General features: G+C 35.1%; 1 protein-coding gene across 1 annotated transcript; it reads right to left on the minus strand.

Moving 5' to 3' along the window:
- Positions 1–416: 416 nt before the first annotated feature.
- Positions 417–12899, minus strand: LOC125853722 (ISWI chromatin-remodeling complex ATPase CHR11). The gene is made up of 25 exons (XM_049533458.1): positions 12613–12899; positions 11852–11977; positions 11645–11751; positions 10933–11039; positions 7611–7708; positions 7331–7510; positions 7030–7251; positions 6450–6584; positions 5973–6255; positions 5803–5876; positions 5478–5698; positions 5305–5392; positions 5079–5172; positions 4804–4992; positions 4645–4676; positions 4469–4545; positions 4294–4383; positions 4074–4143; positions 3928–3982; positions 3747–3805; positions 3264–3429; positions 1225–1403; positions 926–1141; positions 750–851; positions 417–658 (listed from the first exon to the last, which is right to left on the minus strand). Exons 1-25 carry the CDS (start codon positions 12805–12807, stop codon positions 629–631), a joined length of 3195 nt encoding a protein of 1064 aa, XP_049389415.1. The 5' UTR covers positions 12808–12899; the 3' UTR covers positions 417–628.
- Between the last annotated feature and the right edge of the window lie 8751 nt (positions 12900–21650).

The raw sequence follows: 21650 nt of genomic DNA on the forward strand, positions 1-21650 counted from the left end.
ACGGAGTTGATATTATGATCATGATCTTTCAAGTCTTTAATCTTCTATATATGCTAGCCTCATACCTATATTGTTAATTGATAATATATATTAGCTTGCAGAAATGCATTTACTGTCAAACATCCTAATGTAAAGCTTGGGACGTTTATAAAACTCATCACCATAACTAATATAAATCCATCAGACCTAAACGATCATCTTCAAGGTTTCACATGATATTAGCATGGTTAACTGATAAAGCTCACTTTTTCCATTCAATGTGCAAAGGTTCACTTGTCATTTGTTCTACATACCTAGTGTTATTAAACAAGCAAGGTTCTTTTTCTTTTCATACGAAAAATGCATATGCATATAAATATGTGCACCAAACAAGAGCATAGTAGCGAGCTGGCAAAATCATAAAATTAGCAAGTTGATCACGCCACATTGATAAGACTAGCCTAAATAGAATTCTATTGTGATTATGTACAATGAACCTACGCATCATATCTGAATACACTGGTAGGGTTTTCCTCTGTAGCACTTGACAGAATTGCAATGCCCAACACATTGCATATTTAGTGTCTTGGATGAGCAACCCGGTTAAACAACAAAAAAAAGGATCTAAACCACAAAAAGAAAAGTCTGTCTAAGTTGTACCATCACTTCTTCTCTTGGCCTGTAAAAAGAGGAAATAGTCATGCACAATATAAAGTCACAAGTGGGAGCTGAAACCAAAACAAACATAAAATCATTGCATAAATATTTACCGAGCTCACATAATCATCCATTGATGACTGCTTCCGCTTCTTTGAGGTGGGAGGGCTTTTGGCTGCCTGTCTTGCCACAGCACGCTTTGATGGTGTCGCGTTCTGTCAATACAAAACACTCTTAGCACTAAATATCTTTTTACGCTGCAAACAGCACAAAGAGGACCCAGGTATACCTTTGCAAGTTTCTTTTCTTTGCGTGCCTGTCTCTCCCTCTCATCAAACTCTTGGTTTTCCCTCTCCACCAAACGAATAAGTGTATCACATCTTCTGGCAAGTTCTTGAGTTGTCCGAGACTTCACAAACCAATCAAACCGAAACAAAGGTGCCGTTCGGAATGCAGCCTTCAGCTCATCCCAGTTTCCATAGCCGAGCTTGTGAACCATACATATCTACAAAAGAAAAGATCACCATATACATGAATCACAGAGATAAATAGTAAAAGATTAAAGCCCCAAGAGTTTAGTCTGCTTACCATGAAACGATCACACTCCTCATTATACAATTTTCCTTTGTTCTGACCATACTGAATCTTCAACTCCAACCATGGATTCTTGTAGCGGTCCAACTTCTTCCCAATTGCTTTCATGATCTCATCTTTTCGTGAAATTCTAGCCTCTCCTCTTTCAATATTCTTTATAATCCTATCATAATCTGCAAGCACTCCATCCATTAGAAACCAAGTGCTCAAATGTCAAGCATGTCAAATGCTATCTAGTGCAAAAAACTAGCCACAAGAGGGAACTTTGTTTCTGCCTGAACATCAAGAACTTATTTGTCTGCTCATCTTTTTCTAGTTTTCCAATGTTAATTAGTATGGCCCCAGGGCTTTGATGTAGTTCTGAAGGCACAACATATGATGTGAAAGTTAGGTGCATGTCACGAGTTTGAATCTATCGTAGACAAAAACTTGGCACTTAAGTAGAGATAGAGGTGTAGGCCTATTATCAACCATCTAGCAACACAATGTATACTCCCACAATCTCAATTTATATAATACCAGTTCGCTGTGCACATAGATTATGATGCCAATTTGACTTCTATATATCACTAGCAAGTAGTAACAGAAGAAAATAGTTGAAAAGTATGTTCAATAGCAATAACATCATTGGGTTTAACTGTGATTAGTATATCAAAAACAATAACTTTGAATAGTTCAATAGGTTTTTTAACCCTGCGAAAGTTGTTTAAATAGAATTATTAGCTGGAGAATATTTATAACATGGATGAAATGTGATATCAATCTTAGTTTACAAAATTTGTGTAGAACATGAGCATTACAAGAACAATCACATAATAAACTAAATGGTGATGTATAGTGAAGATGAGAACCGTAACTAGATGAAGAAAGAACCTTTATTACCATATGTGGTAGCACTAGCATAGAGCAAATTTACCATTTATGAAATCTTACACCAACTTTCCAAAGAATAGGAACCTTTAGATTACCATCATGGAGTGGCTTTTTGCAACAAAGAAATAACAGGGAAATCAAACATTTTATTTTTGCTTTTTGATGGGTCTAATCCCTCTGCCTCTCAAACAAAACAAGCATATACACTAGGACAATGAAAGAACGTCATACACACAATCCCCTCCCAAAAGTAGAACACCTTTTTTAATAACTAACATTCCAAAACCTAAAAGGGAATTCCACCCAATACAATATCGTGTTTAACAGTTGCATAGGATCCAATTTGCTCATTCCAGCACACTTGTTTTTCAACAACATAATACCCAATGTAATCTCACAAGTGGTGTTTAGGGGGTTGATGTGTAAGCAGCCTTACCCCTACCTTAAGAAGATAGAGAGGTTGTTTTCAATCAACCCTTTGGCTCAAGTAACACATAAAAAATGAAGTACGTAAATAAATACAGTAGTCAAAAATCCAGAGAAAAAATAATGGAGTAGAGAATCGCAACAACAACAAATAATATGATAACTGAATCCAAAGGAGACAATAAAAGCAAAGAATAAGATAGTAGGAGAGTAACAAAAACAATATTAACAAGAAAAATAGACAACATTCAACTACCTATTAATCTTATCCTAATCCTCGACCTCCAAATCTTCTTATCTAGGGTTATGTCCTCAATAAGTTGCAAGACTGTCATGTCCTATCTAATCACCTCTCCCAAGTCCCAATCTTTTTCGATCCACCTCTACTTCTCCTCATACCTACTATAGTTAACCTCTTGCACCTCCTTGTTGGGGCGTCTATACATCTCCTCTTCACATGTTCACTTCTTTTTCCATTTCATCCACCCTATTCTAAGCACACTTTTTTACCAGTTCAATTCATCTTATTGAGAAGTAACAGCATCACCTCTCCTTGCCGGTACTTCGACACAAATAAAAGGAAGCATGTGCACCATGCTTTATCCCACTTGAACTTTAATGGTATTTACCACTCTCATGTTAGCAATTGTATCATATAATAATTGGATGTTCAATGTGGATTGGAGATTGGGACATATAGTTCTTTCTGTATTTGCAAATTAACTAGCACTTACCATTTAGCTCTTTGTATCTTTCTTTGAAAACATTTGCGTATCTTTCAACCTCCTCCTCTGTCTTTCCTTCCATTTCAGCAGCAATACTTTCTATGTCATTCCGACCATACTTCTCACATGCCCTGATAAAAGTATTGAAATCTCTTCTACTCCATGTTGAAAATCCCTGCACGTACAAATCATTAATTCTGATACATAAAAGCTACTCTCTTTGTCCTAATTTATGAGGCACAGTTCGAATTTCAAGAGTTAATCGGTTTGAGTTTGACCATGTGTTTTGAAATAAAATGTTCATATATTTAGAAACTACGTAAAAAGTACCAAGTCATAATAATTGACAATTCAAAATATTTAAAAAATATATATATATGAAAAAATACAATCAAAGATGGACTTGTTTGAATCTTGAAATTCGGGAAGTGTCATAAATTGAACCGCAGGGAGTAGATATAACATCCAATGACGAGTTATTAAGCCACTTACTTCCTCTAATAATTTGTCCTTTTCTTCCTGCTCCTCGGCAGTTAAAGGATCTCCCATATCTACAATACACCAATTGTTAGCATATATTCACAAAGCAAATTGCATCCTGGTTTGTCCCTATATCCAATTCTATAAATAAAAGAAGAATAGACAGCTACTTTAAAAGGAAAAGAGGTTATACCTTCAGGCTCTTCCACTTCTATACTATCTTTTAATTGATTTTTCTGATGAGCTTGCTGGAATGAATAAGAAAATTAAGATACCAAAGAAAAACACATATGAAGGTGGCAATAGAAGAAATCTGGCACATCCCAAGGCATAACCCACCATGAGAAAACGAACTTCCTTCTCGTACAGCTCACTTAGCCTCTGGGTATTAAAGAACTGAAAGTCATGCCTATGAATGGCAAGACATGTCAATACACAGAATTTGACAAATGAAAAAAAGACCAACTTGCAAAAAGTAACTCGGAGAAATCAGTTTTGCTTATGGCACAACAAAAACTGGGAGGAGAAAATTTAAGAATGGTTTGCAATGCTGACTTACAGCTGAGGCATCCTAGGAATCCTGGGCTCTTTAGGTCTTGCAGGACCACTTGGTCGCATGGTTTGCTTGAAATATTCAGACTCCGAGTAACTGACACAAAGAAAAGTCATTTAAAATGGTGATACTTTAGACTCTCAATACATTAAAGGTGAACTTAGCAACTTAAGAATCATACTTGCGCTTTCTCTCCCTTCTTGGAGGTTCTATCCAATTGTCACCAGCAATTTTCTTGAAATCTGCCTTGTTTTCATCCTTCATCAACAAAAATGTATAGCAGAAAAAGGAAGATAAGCACACCAAAGACGTGAAACAAGGAATTGTTAGACAACTAAATAAAAAAATCGCACTTACCTTCTCATCTTCAAAGTCATACAAATCAGCAGCTGTAAAAAGTAGTCAATCTACAGTTAAAGCCCATATCTTTCAAAAAACAGCAGAAGAGCAAAACAAGGTATATAGAGCCAAAAGATACAATGCACAAGCCAAAAGGAAGAGGAGCAGAGTGCATACTATCATCCATCTTAAATTTGATAGCATCTTCTGTAAACTTCTTCATCTTGGCATCAAGTTCTGCTGTTGCCTCTTCTCCTTTGGCAATGATTCTATCGATATCCTCATCTGTTATAGTGCTATCTTTGGAACTGAAAACCATTTCAGCACCAAACCGCACCATCTGCAGCAGCTCATCCTTATTAACAGCTGCATGAACCAACCAATGATCAAATTCATGTATACCCTAATATCTAAAATATAATCAAGGCAATAAAAACCAAATAAAAGCTAACTTTTTTGCTCAGCCAATCGTCCCTGTTGGATGACCAGTGCATCAAGTGCCAGCTTCTTATAAGCCCTTTCAATCACTTTCTCCTCAATTGTATACTGTTGGAATTAATTGAAAAAGAAACTTTCTCAACAAAAAAGTTAAACTGAAATAACAATGTGCCGACCATCAAATGAGAGACCAGAGTGGCATATTTTCAGAACAGTAACACAGTTAGAAAGAAAACAAACCTCAGTGCAGAAACGGAATACTTGGACTTCCTTCTTCTGTCCAATCCTATGGGCACGGTCCTGAGCCTGCAAATCAACCTGTGGATTCCTGTAATACAAATGAGAAGAAACCCAAGAGACTCAGATATCACTTATTCTCCAGACTCTGCAAACTAGACTTACAAGATCCTCACCAGTCACTGTCATAAAGAATAACAATATCTGCTGTAGCAAGATTGATACCAAGACCACCAGCTCTGGTTGACAATAAGAAAGCAAATTTTTCACTCCCTGGACTGTTAAATGCTTCAATAGAAGCATCACGATCTTCTCCACCAGTGTTTCCATCAATCCGACAATACTGGTGACCTCGATACATCAGGTAGTCTTCAAGGATGTCCAGTAGCCGTGTCATCTAATGACAACATTGAGATGAAGTGTTCAGCCCAAAAAAATGTACATTAGCTAATTAGAAAAGGCATAGTAGGACATAAGGTCAAGAACAAAAAAGGAAAAAACCTGTGAAAATATTAAAACCCTTGAGCCTCGTTCCTTCAGCTTAGGAAGCAACTTATCAAGAAGAACCATTTTGCCTGCAGAGAGAACGTGCATTATATTTTTAAAAAAAAAAAAAATACAACCACAATAGATTAGAAATTCCTATTCATTCATAGAAGTCAAAACACTACCAGCATTTTCTATGAGATGCTCTCCGGTTGTATATGGAGGTCCTGGCTCAGCTCCTTGGAAAAGATATGGATGATTACAACATTTTCGGAGCTGCATTGCTATATTAAGAAGACGCTTGCGCTCTCCTCCAGAATTAACAACCTCAAAATCTTTCTGCAACAGAGCCCGATAGTAGTTTTTCTGCATCTGAGACATACCAACCTTGAGAATTGTTTCCTTCTTTGGAGGCAGACCTTTCTCAACATCAGACTTCAGTCTCCTAAGAAGGAATGGACGAAGGACCTGATTAAGAGCAGAAATTAGAAAATCAGTGAATATTTATTCTCAATGGGGTGTCAAAGTTTCAGAATATGGGAATCATGTCCGCTGCAAGCTCTCGCACATGTAGTTGGTCTTATCTTTGTCACTTTAACCTGAACGTTGTATCTTATGGCATAGCTCAAGTATTAATGATACAAACTACAAGACAATTTTACCTTATGAAGCTGTTGGACCACCTCCTGCTGGTCATTCTCACCAGATATTTGAAACCACTCATCAAATGTCTCAGCCGAGCTAAAGATCTCTGGCAGCAAAAAGTTCAGAAGCGCCCAGAGCTCATGAAGATTATTCTGTGCAATTTGCATAAAACCCAGCACATCAATTGACAACAGTCATGAGACTAGAGAGATCCATACAAGAGAACAGTACAAGATGCCAAACATAACAAAGGTAAAGACATAACAACTAGCATTTTTCTGTCACAAAATAGAAGATAAGGTTTAACCAACAGAAAAAATAAGAGAAGGTTTAAAAGCCGTAATTTGGGAGATTTAATATAATAAAGCATCTGAAATGTTAAAAGGAAAAATAAATCAATTTGTTATAGAGATACCCCACACAAATTATTAAATATACCATCATTCCATATTCAATTATAGAATTTTGAGATAGGTAAATATGCATTTCAGGAAAGGGTCAGGTAATGTGGGACATAGGTTATAAGAGGTCAAATATACTTTCAGATAAAAGGACTACTTGCCAAACAAAAGGAAATCATCAAAGAGAAATATTCACCTGAAGTGGCGTCCCTGTGATCAACAGCCTATAATTAGTGCTGTAGAGCCTCATGGTTTTGGAAAGAAGAGAATTTTCATTCTTGATTCTATGAGCCTCATCAATGATGATGTAACGCCAATTAAAGCGTCGTAAAGCAGACTTCTCTTTGATAGCCATCTCAAAACTTGTGACACACACATCAAACTTCCCAGCAACTAGTAAATCCTCTCGAATGTATCTCTATAAAAGGAAATGCCAGGAGTCAGAAGCGATGAGGTATGTACATAAGGGGAAGAAAGAGAATCCCTTATCTGCTTACCCTTTCTTCAGGGTTCCCAAGGAACTTTACAGCGCGTATGATAGGACAAAAACGTTTGATTTCATTCATCCAATTGCCTAGTGTGGATTTTGGGGCAACAACCATGTGAGGACCGGTAATCCCTCTAAACTCATGCAGGTACGCCAGCAAAGAGATGGTTTGTAAGGTCTTACCAAGACCCTGTGCAAATACAGGAATAATTTAGTAAAGCTGCTTCTCTCAAAACACGAATCACAGAATGAAAAGGAACATCTAAAAAATTTCAAGCGACAACACTGACCATTTCATCAGCAAGTATCCCATTTATGCCATTCTCGTATAGCCGTATCATCCAGTTCAAACCAGCAAGTTGATAATCCCTCATCTTTCCCTGAATACCTGACAAACATGCATGTGTGATCCTTACATCCTTAAAGAGACAAGGAAATGAGAGCATCAACATAAACATTTTGTCCAACATTAGAAGCACTATTACTCACAATAGAATTCACACTTCCACTACTCTATTAGAGTTTTTCCACCAGAATGCACACCCACAAGGACAAGGCTACCAGTAATTAGCATTTTCATGTAAATGTTAGTAATGGAAGACTTTAGTATTTTATGAACCATAATATCACAAAATTTAAAAGTATTGCAGATCAGACACATTTATTTAATAATTTTACATCTACTCACACCCTTTCTACATAGGCCAGGTTCTTTTATCTATGCTAAGAACACAGGAAAAAAGTTGATACATGGCAGCAGACTAAAATTCAGGATGAATTCCCTGCATGTTCCACTACTATGTTGAACTGTGTGAAGCACCTAAAATACAAGCTTGAGGGGACAAATTTATTTATTTATTTTAGGTTGGTTGTAATGTGCTTTTACATTGAGATATTTTCTATACTCAGTGTACCTAAGTAAACTCATTGTCCCTAAAGCTTCATCAATTTCAAAAATGACTTCTTAAAAAGTAAAGACTACACAGCTCAAAAGGTATTTATGAGAGACAACCATAGAGAGGGGACTTAAGATCTTTGCAACTATGCACACATATCATATAAGCTTATAGTATCACCTTCAAACATAGTGCATTTACTGGGCAAACAGAACTATGTATACACCTCTAGGAACTTAACCTAGCACATTACATATGATACAGCAGGACCATTCCAAAGTTCTAAGCCAATGTTGTCTAACATCTAGGTTGCTTTAGTTGGTTGTATAGGAATTGCCTTGCAATTTTGTTAAATAACCTATACCCAGATTTGCAGGAACGGGGCTTATCTAAAGAACAGCAATACGTAATGATTTCTAAATAGTGGAGAATTCCAAAATGCCGTTTAGTTGGGAACAAGTTATCCCAAGATTATATCCTGGGATAACTTATCCCACCATGTATAAGGGATAACTTATCCCATCACTATGGTATAAATGGTTATGGTATATATGGTGGATAAGTTATCCCAAACTTGGCAACCAAACAAGACACCAAAATTTTATCCCTAGACTATTTTTTAATCCTATGACACCAAAACTTGGCAACCAAACAAGACACCAAACTTTAATCCCTAGACTATTTTTTAATCCCATGACTATTTATTTTTATCCTTCACACCAAACGACCCCTTAAAAGACTTGATAACTTACCTCAAAAAGGTCAAGTAAATTTGAAGAAAATAAGTACAGCCACCCAAACTATACCCGAAATACCAGTAACACACCTAAACTTTACGAAGGTCCTATTAACCCCTAAGCTATTTTGAATGGAACAAATACCACCTTCAATGCTGACATGGCAGAGAGAGTGTGCACACACTCTTGAAGACAAGTGAAGGTTGCAAAAATTATTTTAGAAGTAATTAACAGGTACAAGTGTCATATTTAAATTGGACATTACACAATTAATTACATCTATTAATTTAATACTCCATCCTTTTCTTCTCCTTGAAATCTTTTTCATTCTTCTGCAACTTATCATCGAAGTGCAATGAATACAGATCTAAGCAATAACAATTTTCACCTCATATTTAGAAGAAAAAATCCATTCATACTTGAAGTGGGTGCTTTTAATGTTGTTCAGATTTTCTTCACATTTTCTACTCAAACTGTCAGAAGTGAGTCAGTCAATTACTCATTGTTTCAGCTTTGAATTTAAGCTCCACAATACTCACTATTTTCAGATTTAGATACCCAACCTAAATGTCGAAGTCTCTTATTTCACTTTGAAACTTTCCAAAACTGGAAGCCTTTGAACTTCCCCTCCAGATTTTACTTTGAAACCTTTCAAAACTGGCAGTATAATTTGCGGAAAAAACAATGAAAACATCTCTGTAAACTATTTTTGTTGAATTGCACTTCAAAGGACTGAAACTTTCAATAAAAACAATACGAAAACTCAAATTTGTGCAATCCAAATGGAATCTGAAGTGTTTCAACAACACCCAAAACATAGGAAACTCACAAAGCATACTCAATTTCCATCCACTTTAAACAAAGGTCCAAGCCCCACCTTGGCAGAAGAACTCATCACGGCATTCTTGTAAAGGTTCCAGTGAAATACCTCTTACAGTTCAAGTGCGTTTCAAAAATTGGTTTGCATTCATTTCTAGCCCTGAATTTGTCAAACCCATCCTAGTGTTTCCGCTAAGGACTACACCAACTATATATCTCTGTTACAATTTGAGAGATTTTGGAAAGGTTAGCTTTTACTCCAACAAAATTAGGTCAGAGTGGGTTTGTATGAAATGAAGGAATGATTAAACTGATCCAAGGCCAGCCCCACTTGTCTTTTTTTAGAGAGAGAGAGAGAGAGAAGATTCAGAAATTAAGAATGAGAAAAACATATTTTAATGGAAAAAAAAAATTTAATGCTTTAAAAGAATGTGAAGCACGTGTAATAGACACAAGAGAATATTCATTAGGTTATCTATGTCATGATAGCATTTAAGGTGGCATTCATTCCATTTTAAAAGAGATCATGGGGTAAGAGGACCCCCGTAAAGTTTAGATGTGTCTCTAAGATTTCGGGTATAACTGTGGGGGTACTTGTGTTTTATCCCAAATATTTCACCTTATAAAAACTGCGTAAAAGATAATTAAAATAATTTTTAATAGCAGTGGTGTTGAGGCCAACTTGCATGCGCTTCAACTAATTCCACGAGATACATGTCACCTCCCACCAACAATAGATACATCATACAAGAGTGTTGTTATAAGGTAACTAATTATGTTCACCAAGGCTAGGACAAACGAAAAGATGTCACCTAGTGATATTGTGTCCAAGCATAATATTAGAAACCACGTCTCCCATGGTTCACAACCCACTTAAGTGACCACTAAGTCATACCCTTGGGTGCTTACCAAAACCACGTCTCTCACACTAGTATTTATTGTTTTGAAGGCACTATTCAAGTAACATTTTTCCAGTTTGTTGCACTTAGAAACATCAATGGCTAAATTGCAAAAGAGAAGATGATAAAGGCCAAAGGGAATCATTAAACAGAGAATTTTAAATATCTGGAAAGGAGGGCCATATTTGATCAGCTAGGAGATCAACAATTCAGGATATGTTTCTGTGTTGGGTTTGTGGGGGTGGGGTAGGGGGATCTTACAAGAGGGTTGTGCCAATAGCCGTGTATTCCCGGACAGCCCACCATCTTCTTCTTTGAGATACTCCTCATCTTCTTCCTCTTCGGTTATCTTTGACGCATGACGGCCCCTGGGAAAAAAAGATTAATCATTTGGCTCAGACAAAAACATTCATACGTATATACAAGTAATGCAATGAATCACAATAATGAAGCTTCTCCATATAACATAGTAACACCAACTGGACATAGCACTCAATTCTAATATAAGCAATATACAATAATTTTTGGGAGGTAGGCCTGCCTGCCTGTGATGGAGAAAACAGTCCCTTGTCACCAATACAAGAAGAGGAAGGTACTTGAAACCCAACCGAACAAAGTGAATAGTCCCAATCAAGCTACTCAAATAACATTACTAATATTTAGGATGTGTTTATTTCAATTTTCCAAATACCCCTACCAAACATGAACAGATGCCTACAAATAATTCCCCTTAAAAAGGTTAAGAAAATTACTCTTTATGTCATTTTTGTATGAGCAAAATTACTCTTTATGTTAAAAGGAGGAATATAAACATAGACCTCAAAGAGGTTAATGTTTTCATTCTTCCTTTTTGCCCATTCTATTTCATTACCACTAACACCCAAAGAGTACATGGTCCTATACTAAGCTAGAGATCTTTCAAACTGGAGGCCCTACATATCAGGGAAAGCAACAAAGACAACATTATATGTACCTTCCTTTTGTCTTCTTTTCTGAAGTCGATTGATCGCCTTTTGCAAAATGTGCAAATAACTCTGTCTGCTCCAAAAGATACTTAAGACGCCCCTTTCCCTTGTTACTCTGTCAATGATAAAATAGCCATAAGGCACACCACCTTCACAAGGAATTAATGAAAAGAGGAGATCCCAAAATATCTCAGCAGTTAGTCTAAGTTAGATACCATGTCAGCTTCTACTGCAGCATTCTGTGCATCCAACATTTCCTGTATCTTTTGCTTCTTACGCCTCTGCATATCTTTTAACCGTGCCTTTTCACGCTTGGAGATTTCATTTGCTGCAACATCTTCCTACAGGTAGCATAGCAAAACAAACTTAAACAACTGAAGTAACGCTCATTAACACGTCAAATCAACTAAGTAGTCATCATTTTAGCTTCACAAATACTACACATTGAATAATTCACACTAATGGACTATCAAAAAAATGTGTTATATCAGGGACGTGAACTTCTATATCAGTGGTGAAATAATCTTTCCTTTCCTTTATCCCATTAGAAATTCACTTGAAATATTAACTCTAAACTAAAAACCCTACTATGTCCACTAATTAGGTAAAAGCTGGGCCCTAATTGGTAACAATCACCCAAAAAATATACTTTTAACCAGACATAGGAGCGTCTATTTCAATAGAAAATTCATATTCATATTCCTTTCTGCCATTTTAACACCTCCTGGAACTTCACGTATACTAACTCGTAATAATGAGTTATAAAAATGCGCTAACCAGTTGAATTACTCACATTTTTTCTACTAGTCCGAAATTTCACCTAAAATATCATTCTAAACTATAACACTGAAATATCCACTCATTATTCAGCCAAATCACCAAACAAAAAGGGATTCCAACATAAACTCAGATCTACCACTACCAATAGCAGCTAAAAGATAAAACAAAAACTAAACAGATCGTCCAATAAACACACCTCCTCATCTTCATCATCACCGTCTTCTCTATCAGCAACAGCTTCGTCATCGCCGTCATCTTCTGCTGACCTAGCGACAGCTTCAAGCTCCTCCTCATCTTCCTCATCATTGACTTGATCGTTGACTTGCTCCTCCTCTGAACCGTCCGATAATGGCTCCGCCGACGAGGATTTCGCTCTCGTGTTTCTCGCCATCGATATGATTCAGAAGGGAAAAAAAAAACGTAAGATTGAGGGTTTCTCTGGTGAAGAGGAAGTGAAGTAGTAATACTAGAATATGGACCGACCGACTCTAAAGTCTAAACCGGTCTATTACATTAAGGTATTTATAGCAACCCGCTTAGACAAACAAAATGGGAACCTTTTATTCCCGCCACTTATTGGATGATGAAATATGATTTCCCGCCTGTGGACTGGGTTTCAGATTTGTTTGGGCCTGTGCCTCCTGATTTGGGTTCTTGGGTCTATGTTGTGCTCAAGTAGAAGTTGGTATTTTGTTGTAAAACCACATTGGAGATGATGAGAACTAAGCATAATTTGACTTTTTAGAGCACAAAGCAAGAGTAAGGTACTTTATTTCAGAGGAAGAAATTGTTAAGTAAGTGATTCGGTTTTTTAGTTTTTTAATGATGGATTTATCTTTGAAAAACTTCGACCTCGACAAAAAATCAACGACAAGCGTCTCAGAACATTACTGATAACGTAGCTGAATATATAAACTATCATATGTCTTTCAGTGTATATTGATGAAAGTGGTTTAAACATTCCTGCTCATCGGAAGCGAGTTTATTACTAGTCGGGATCACCAAAAATTTTGAAGTTTGAAGCTTGTTCTGACCGTTTTACTATATATTTCACCGGCTTAAATGTATTTTTCAAAATTCATATTTTTTTGTCTAATATTAAACTAGAAAGTTAGAAACTATAAGGTTTTATCTTTTATAAATTCAGCAATGCATCATATGAGAGAAAAAGTTTGACTTTTTTTGTGTGTCTGCTAATGTCTAAGATTGACACAAACACTTGTATAAAACCAAAGAAAACAATGTGAGCATCAATGTCATTAACATCTTCACGTCATAATAAAATTTATTAATAATAGTAATATTGTTGTGTATTTTTTATTTTTTATTTTATTTTTGGAGAGAGGGAAGGGGTATCACAAGCAGAAGATATTAAGCATATTAAAATTTCTTGGATGGGTGGTGTTGTGAGATACGTTGGTGTACCTTCGAGTACAAAAAGATTATATATAGCTTAATGTAAATTGTTTCCTGATAAAATGGTGAAAAAGATAACCACATGAATAATTAGACTTTTGTCGTATGCGGGTCATTTGCAAGTAATAAAAATGTCTTATTTTTAATTCAAACATTTTAATCACAAGTTTTCATTATTTTAAAAAAAATCATGCATATAACTGAGGCAATAGGTAGAAAATTTCTTTGAACAGGTAATAATGAAGGCTCCAAAAAGAACTCTACGATCTTGAGAGGCTATAAAATAACAATTAGCAACACAATTTCAAAAAAAAAATCCTAAAAAGGATAAAATGTATAGATCTTGGATTCATAACTACTATATAAAATAAGCATATCTGGATATTTATCCAACTCAAGCATCATGGTTGATTAGGAAAATCTTTAAAGCAAAGGTGACACTGAAGCATGTCGGCTTCAGTTATGAGAATATCATGAATATGAAGACATTCTCTATTAAGAAGATATATTAGTAGCCAAGGGGTCAATTCCAAAAAGTGTCCTAGAGAAGGATTGTGTCAACAATTATTGATGACCTAAATGAGAAATCCTTTAGTTTGAAGAGTTGGAAATTTTAGGCTAGGTTAGATTTGAACGAAATTTGAGCAAGGTGAAATCTAGGATAACTTGGAGAAAGGATTGGGAGAAACGTCTAGGTAGAGTTTATTTTTCTTGTTGCTAAAATGTTAAGGTATCTATATGACCTTTCAAAAGTGAATTAAGGTGAGTAGAACTCTCGATATCGAACTTGATGTAGAGGTTGGTTTGATACGTCAATATTTGAATATGTATAGTGAAGTAGGCTAATTTTGAGAGGATTTTTGAGTTTCTATATCGTGCAAGACATTATAGCGAGTGACACGTCGTTATAGTAGAAGAACCACTACGGTGCCGCAACTATAGTGAGATTAGACCGCTATAGCGAGGTTAGTCACAATTAATGTATAAAATTTCTCAAAACCACTTATTATATGCAATTATGTGTTGGGGAAGAGTAGGGGTAACCTAGAGTGAGTTTCACCTATTTTCCATCAAATTCATTTGTAAAGGTAAGTAAATTACTCATCTAACTTGGTAATTGATTATTAGGCCTCAGAATCCACGATGATGATTTTGGGGGATGGTTTGGTTAGACTTAAAGTTGGAATAACCCTGGTTTGAATGGAAACATTATGAAACTTTCTTGGAATTTGGGGTTATGATATGATTCAGGTATGTTTAGGCAATTTGGATCGGTTTTTATGTTATTTTGATTGTTTGTAGACTAAGAGCAAGCTAGACTTCATAACAAAAGGAAGACACAAATTTATTAGAGCTTTCATGCTTGATTCAAGGTAGGTGGTGATTGGATTATTTTCCGTTTACGCCAAATGTACATGTTAACTATTTCCCTAGTAATACTTGTACAATATGTGGATAAGGAATTGAAAAAAAATGAATGAATATGAATTGATAATTGTTATTTATCTCATGCGATGAATGTGTTCAATTTACTTGTGTTACAAATGTGATGTTATTTATTGTGATTGTGATTGTGATTGAAATTGTGTGTTGTGTGATATTCGGTTGGTTTGAGTACCACACCGGGTACATACTAACGAGTGACTCAAGTACCACACATGATACATGATATCTCTTGGTTGACTTAGGTACCACGCTTAGTACGAAATATCTTATTGATTGGCTCGGGTACCACACCAATATAGGTTTACTAACAATTGGCCCGGGTACCACAATTGGTATAAGTGATTGTTCTCTGTGTAGGTTCCATAAGTGAACCAAACTTGATTACTATATTGTTGTTGAACATAATTGTTGCGGCTATATTTGCATATTGTCTTGTTTTTACTAAGTTTTAATTTTCTATTTATATTTCATATCCCGTAGGATGAGGAGCAAAAGGAGGAATCCGCCCGAGAAAGGGCTCCCGTCTAATTAGCTAATTAGTGAGGCAATAGTTTACCAAGGCGATGATCAGTAGCGCGAGCGACACATTGTATGAACTTTTGACACCCAATTTTGGGAAAGAAAAAGATACAAAAATGATTTTGAACCATCGAAAAAACATACAAAATATTCATCCAAAAGTGATTTTCATTAGAGAAATCAAAAGAAGCTCTCAGAGTCCCTGAAATTTTGAGAACTAGAGGCTACAGTTGAAAACCATCATTTGCTTATTGTTTCCGTTTCCTTCAAAGTTAAACTTGGAATTGTGGTGGAAAGCTCGTTTCGTCTGGTTTGCTGCCCAGAAAGAGGTAAAAGTCTTTTCTTAGCTTTGTTTTTGTTTGATTCGTGGTTGTTGTATACTTTTTGTGTAGGTGTTCTTAGTCATATTTTAGTTATCGTTTGTTAGGAGTGATTAAGAATCCATTTTGTCTTGCCTAAGAGTTTAGTTACTGTTCTATTTAAAAATATACAAAAGTTCTTGTTTCGGTTTTGGTGCTAGCCGATTAGTTTAAGTTATGTTGGTTACATTTGAGTGCATATTTCTTGTAATATATGTTAGTGTGAGTTGTCAACTAATAGACCCATTGGCTCTCAATGCCAATCGAGGGTCTGTTTGAGTGAGAAATTGCTTACGTTTGGGGTTGTTCTGTAGCATTCTTCAAAGTGCTAGGTTTTGTTTGTGGTTCTGTTAGTGTTAATTTTGTTCTCAAATAATAGTAATGATCCCGGAAGGCAATCAACTCGATAGTATTTGAGTTCGAATTGTTGTTGTATGTCTCTTGCTGATTCAGTTCTAGTCAAGTTCGTCCCCTGATTGAAGCTTAAGAAGCATAAATTGACTATCCATATTTGCTTTAATTTAAGGTAGGGTCAAGTGTTTCTTCACCTCTCCGTTTAGATCTTTAGAAATTATTTTTCCCATTCATATTCTTTGCTATTTTGTTGTTTTGCTGCTACTGGTAATGATGAGCTAATTTTAGCTTCAAATTCATGTTTAGTTTTGTGTAATTTTTATCCTAGTTTGGACGGTGGATGAGCATGTTATTTTCGGGTTTGCATTTTTGTTGATTTGTCTCTCGTAATTTCGAAGCTCACTAATTTTCTTATATCATGTCATATGCGTCGTAATTTTCTAGCATGCCTTTGTTTCTTTTGTGTCTCACTTTGTTTTAGTTTAAATTGTATTTCATTGTCTATTTGCTTCTTGGAATTTGGAAGTTGTTGGGATTCTTTTGGTGTACATTGCTAATTGTATGCAATACTCATCATATAGTACATCAAATAAACACTAAGTTGTTTATACTATCTAAGATTTTAGCTTTCTGTTTGGAAGCAGTAGCATAAATAATCAAGATTTGATCATCAACATGAGTTAGGTTGCTTTGTGAACTTGCATTTCTTTCCTTGGAGCTTCACTGATGAGTTAAATCGAGTTTGTTTGATATACATCAACTTAGGAGTTTACTGTAATAATTTATCGTATGCATATCATTGCTCTTATTATTTTCAATTGCTAATTCTTATTTCTCATTTTTGTTGCATGTAAAATCTGCCCCCGGATCCTCATGGACTCTTTCGCCTATCCTTGCATCTTCTTATTGGGCCACGAAAGCCCAATCATTTCCTTTCGAGTCGGACAATAGGGAAAATTGAAGGACAAGTCAATGGATTTGACGTACAGGTGTTTGGAGCTGATATACAAGGTTGTATAAAATGGGAAAATAGTCCCGAAAGTCTCAAATTTCGGAAATTGTATTTTGTTACTTTGGGCCTAAGCCTTTTTTGTCTTAACTATTATTATTCTGTTAGTTTATGACAGGTGGAAGATTGGCCTAAGGCCCAAGAAAAAGTCAATTCTAAATAGTTTAGGACAGGTGTAAAGTGGGTCAAAAGCCCAAAATGAAATTAGGCCCAAGTGTTGGTCCATGCGGACAGAAAGCCAGACTTGGGCCTGGACCTTCTCTCCCTCTTTATTTAATTTGTTTTTGTAGTTGTCTAATTATTTATTTGCTAGTTAATTCTAAGGTTTTTCCGTAACTCAATTCCCTAAAAGACGAAGCAACCATATCTTTAAAATCAAACAAGTATTTTATTTGACTTTAAAATATCTAGTACTTAACTAATATTTTTATTTCATCACCCTTTCCCTTTAAAAAACAAGTTCAAGTCTTAATTGTTATTGCTTAAAACAAAGTATGCTTTTATTTTAAAATCGTTTAGCCAAATAGTGAATTACCGGATAACCGCATGTTAGCGGCCATTTCGAGTGCTTTCAAACCCTTCCCGAAATGCTAATATGAACCCCGAACCCTTTAAATATTTTCATTAGATTTACTGTTTGATCTTTTGAAAAAGCAGTTTTCTTAATTTTTCTGTAAAAATTAAGTGGTGACTCTTAAAACTAGTGTAATTATATTTTCTTACTAAAACATGAACCAGCATGCAAACCGTGTAAATCAAATATTGTATTGTATTGGGAGCTGGCCGATAATTCTACCAGCACATTGTGATTTGTGTATTGATACTGCATTTGCTTTTACTTTGTTGATACGGGGCATATTCTGGCGGCTGATATGCGACTTCTTGTGAGACCGAAACTTTTGGAATCTAAGGGTGGGCTGCTTCTTCCGAGCTGTTATGGGTTCATCTTTTCTCTCTTCTCTATTTTTCGGACTCAGACTCTCGTTGTTTTGGGGTTGCATCGCACATTTTAGACTACGTAGATGATTTGATACACGACTTTCAGTTTCTAAGGGGTTACTTCCCCACTGTTTGGTGATAGTGGTTTTTATTTATGAAAATTGTTTTAAATTGTTAAAAACTACTTCCTTTTGTTGTTTAGTGTTTTACATGTTGGTATATAGTTGGTTCTCACACCACAAATTAGTGTGGGTGCCTTTCATGGCAGATTAGGCTGTGACAGAGAAGGTATATAAATACGTTTAGATTGATTTATCATATTTTTGTTCAATAATGTAGCTGTAAGCTAATTTGAATAAATAATTAGAGGTTCATCAGATCATTATCATATTATTAACCTCGTAATTCAATAATTATATAAGTGAATTAAATCTATGAAATTGAATACTTTGTATAACTGCGAAACAAAGTCGTAACCATATAACATCTCTTAAATTGTAACCACAACCATCTACTTGTTTTTTTCTTTAAATTTAAGTAGATATAAATACAAAATCTATATGTGTTAATGTAACACTTGTTTAAAGTTGTGTTACTAGATCTAACTAGATTTTATCAAATCACAAGTCCTTTCGAGTTTGAGATCCGACTCTTTGAGTTACTTTATTAGTTGTACGACCGCATAAATTTGTGTGTGCTGTTGGGACCAACAATTAATATGTTAATGCAATAAATAATTTTAATTATTTCGCATTCAAATTTTAATATAACATATCAATAAAAATATTTAAATTTTTATATAAATAAAAATAAATGAGTCTTAAATGTTTGGTATGAAACTTTTTTTGAAAAATATTTTTCAATTTTCTTTGTTTGGTTGGTTTAGATGTTCTAAAAATTGTTTCTAAAATCAACTTATTTTCCTCATATTTAAGGAAAATGACTTGCCACAAAAAAATATGAAAAGCATTTTCAAGAATTCTCTTCCAACCTCAAATTATATTTTTTTTACCCACCCCGTACCCAACCCTCCTCCCTCAAATTCTTTTTAATTTTAAAAAAAAATCGTTTGAAAGATTTTCAATTTTTTTACCCTCACCCCCACTCCGCCCCTTAACCCCAAATCAGCCCCCATCCCCCATCCAAACTAAAAACATTAAAAATTAATTTTTGATAAATACTTCAAATTCTAAAATATTCAATTTTTTTATCCCTACCTTTCCCTACCCCTACACCCCACAAGAAAAATTGAAAGTTTTTTTTAAAATATTTCAAATATTAAAAGTTTCATTTTTTTTACCCCATCACTACCCCCACCCCTACCATACCCCCCACCCCAACAATTTTTTTTTTAAAAGATTGTTTTTTTTAAAAAAAAAAATCTAAAAATTATTTTTTTACCTCACCCNAAAGTTTTTTTAAAAATATTTCAAATATTAAAAATTTCATTTTTTTACTCCATCACTACCCCCACCCCTACCATACCCCCCCACCCCAACAATTTTATTTTTTAAAAAAGATTGTTTTTTTAAAAAAAAAAAATCTAAAAATTATTTTTTTTACCTCACCTTATCCCGACCACCCCTACCAAACCCTCTCCCCTGCATAAAAAAATAATTTAAAAGTTTGTTTTTGATAATTATTTGAAAATTTTCATTTTTTACACCATCCTTACCCCTCCCCTCTTACCAGCCTCCTTCCCTCACACAATTTTTTTTCTTTCAAGTTTTGATTTGAAAGTCATGTTTCGAGTCGGGTGTGGTTGAGTCTTGTTTCGAAAGTCGGAATTAAGTCATGATTTGGAGTCAAATATTCGATCGGAAGTTGAGTCCAACATCGTGTGTCGTGTATATCAAGGGTGGTACCAGTTTGAATGTTGGGTCTCGAATCGAAAGTCAGGGTCGAGTTCTATATCAGAGTCAGGTTCTAGTTTAAATGTCAGATCCTAAGTCGGGGCTGGATCCCAGTTTAAATGTCGGGTCTCGAGTCCAGGATGACATGTCAGAATCGAATCTCAGGCCAGAAGTTGGGTCCTCAATCAGGCTTTGAGTCGAGTTGGGTCTTGGATAAGGAGTGGAGGTCAGATCTTGGATATGGAGGCGGAGTCGGGTTTTGGTTCGAAAGTTGGGTCTTGATTCGAGTGTTGGGGTCAGGTCCTGAGTCAAGTGTACGGATAGGATCTCAAATAAGTCATTGGTGTTGGATATCAGTATCGAGTGTCAGTGTTGGGGTCGTGTCCAGATTCGCGAGTCACAGTTGAATGTCGGGTCTAAAGTCGGGGATGGGTCCTCAATTTTGAATTGTCCGTCGGTATTGTGTCCTAGTTCGGATGTTGGGGTGAGGTCTTGGATCGAATTATCGAAATTGATTTCCGAATCAAAAACTATTTTCTTAAAAAATATTTTCTACTCTCTAGTAGAAAATAAAATATATTTTTCACTAACCAATCAAACATTAAAAATATATATATATGTTTTTTTTACTCACCAACCAATCATGAGAAAATAAATCAAAAATTAATTTTTCAATAAAATCGTTGACTTTTATTTAAGTGTATAACCGTCCCGAACAATTGGATGATCTTTTAAATTTATGAAAAAAACCAAAAAATTTCTGAACTGAACCAAATAACTTTACATGTATGTAAATATATTTATATATTAACATTATGTAATAAATATATTTTATGACATTTTTCAAATATAAATAACCTAAGTCCTAGGCCTCTGGTGACTAGACGATTTTGGGTCTTTGCACTTTAATTAGCCTTACTTAAGTGGGTTTATAACTAAAAGATACTATAATAAATACTCTATCAATCAATACATCAAAACCTATGCAAACACTCCTATTAAATGTTTAAGATCAAACAATAGGGCAACAAAGTTTCACATTTTTGTCTTCTTAGTGAAGAATTAAAGTGTTTCATCAAGACATATTTGCGAAATAAATATTTTAATAGTAGTATATTTTGAGGTGATATATTATGGGTGTGTTTGGTATGAAGTGGGTTAAATGTTTTGGAAAATGTTTTTCAAATCAACTCATTTTCCTCAAATTTAAGGAAAATGACTTTCCTTCAAAACTTAAGGAAAACATTTTCCAAAACTCTCTTCCAACTTCAAACTACAATTACTTTTTTGTTGAAAAAATCAATTTATTTTGTCCCTACCCTCAAATCAGCCCCCAACC

This window comes from Solanum stenotomum, chromosome 1 (assembly GCF_019186545.1).
Source record: "Solanum stenotomum isolate F172 chromosome 1, ASM1918654v1, whole genome shotgun sequence".
In the NCBI taxonomy this organism is placed as follows: domain Eukaryota; kingdom Viridiplantae; phylum Streptophyta; class Magnoliopsida; order Solanales; family Solanaceae; genus Solanum; species Solanum stenotomum.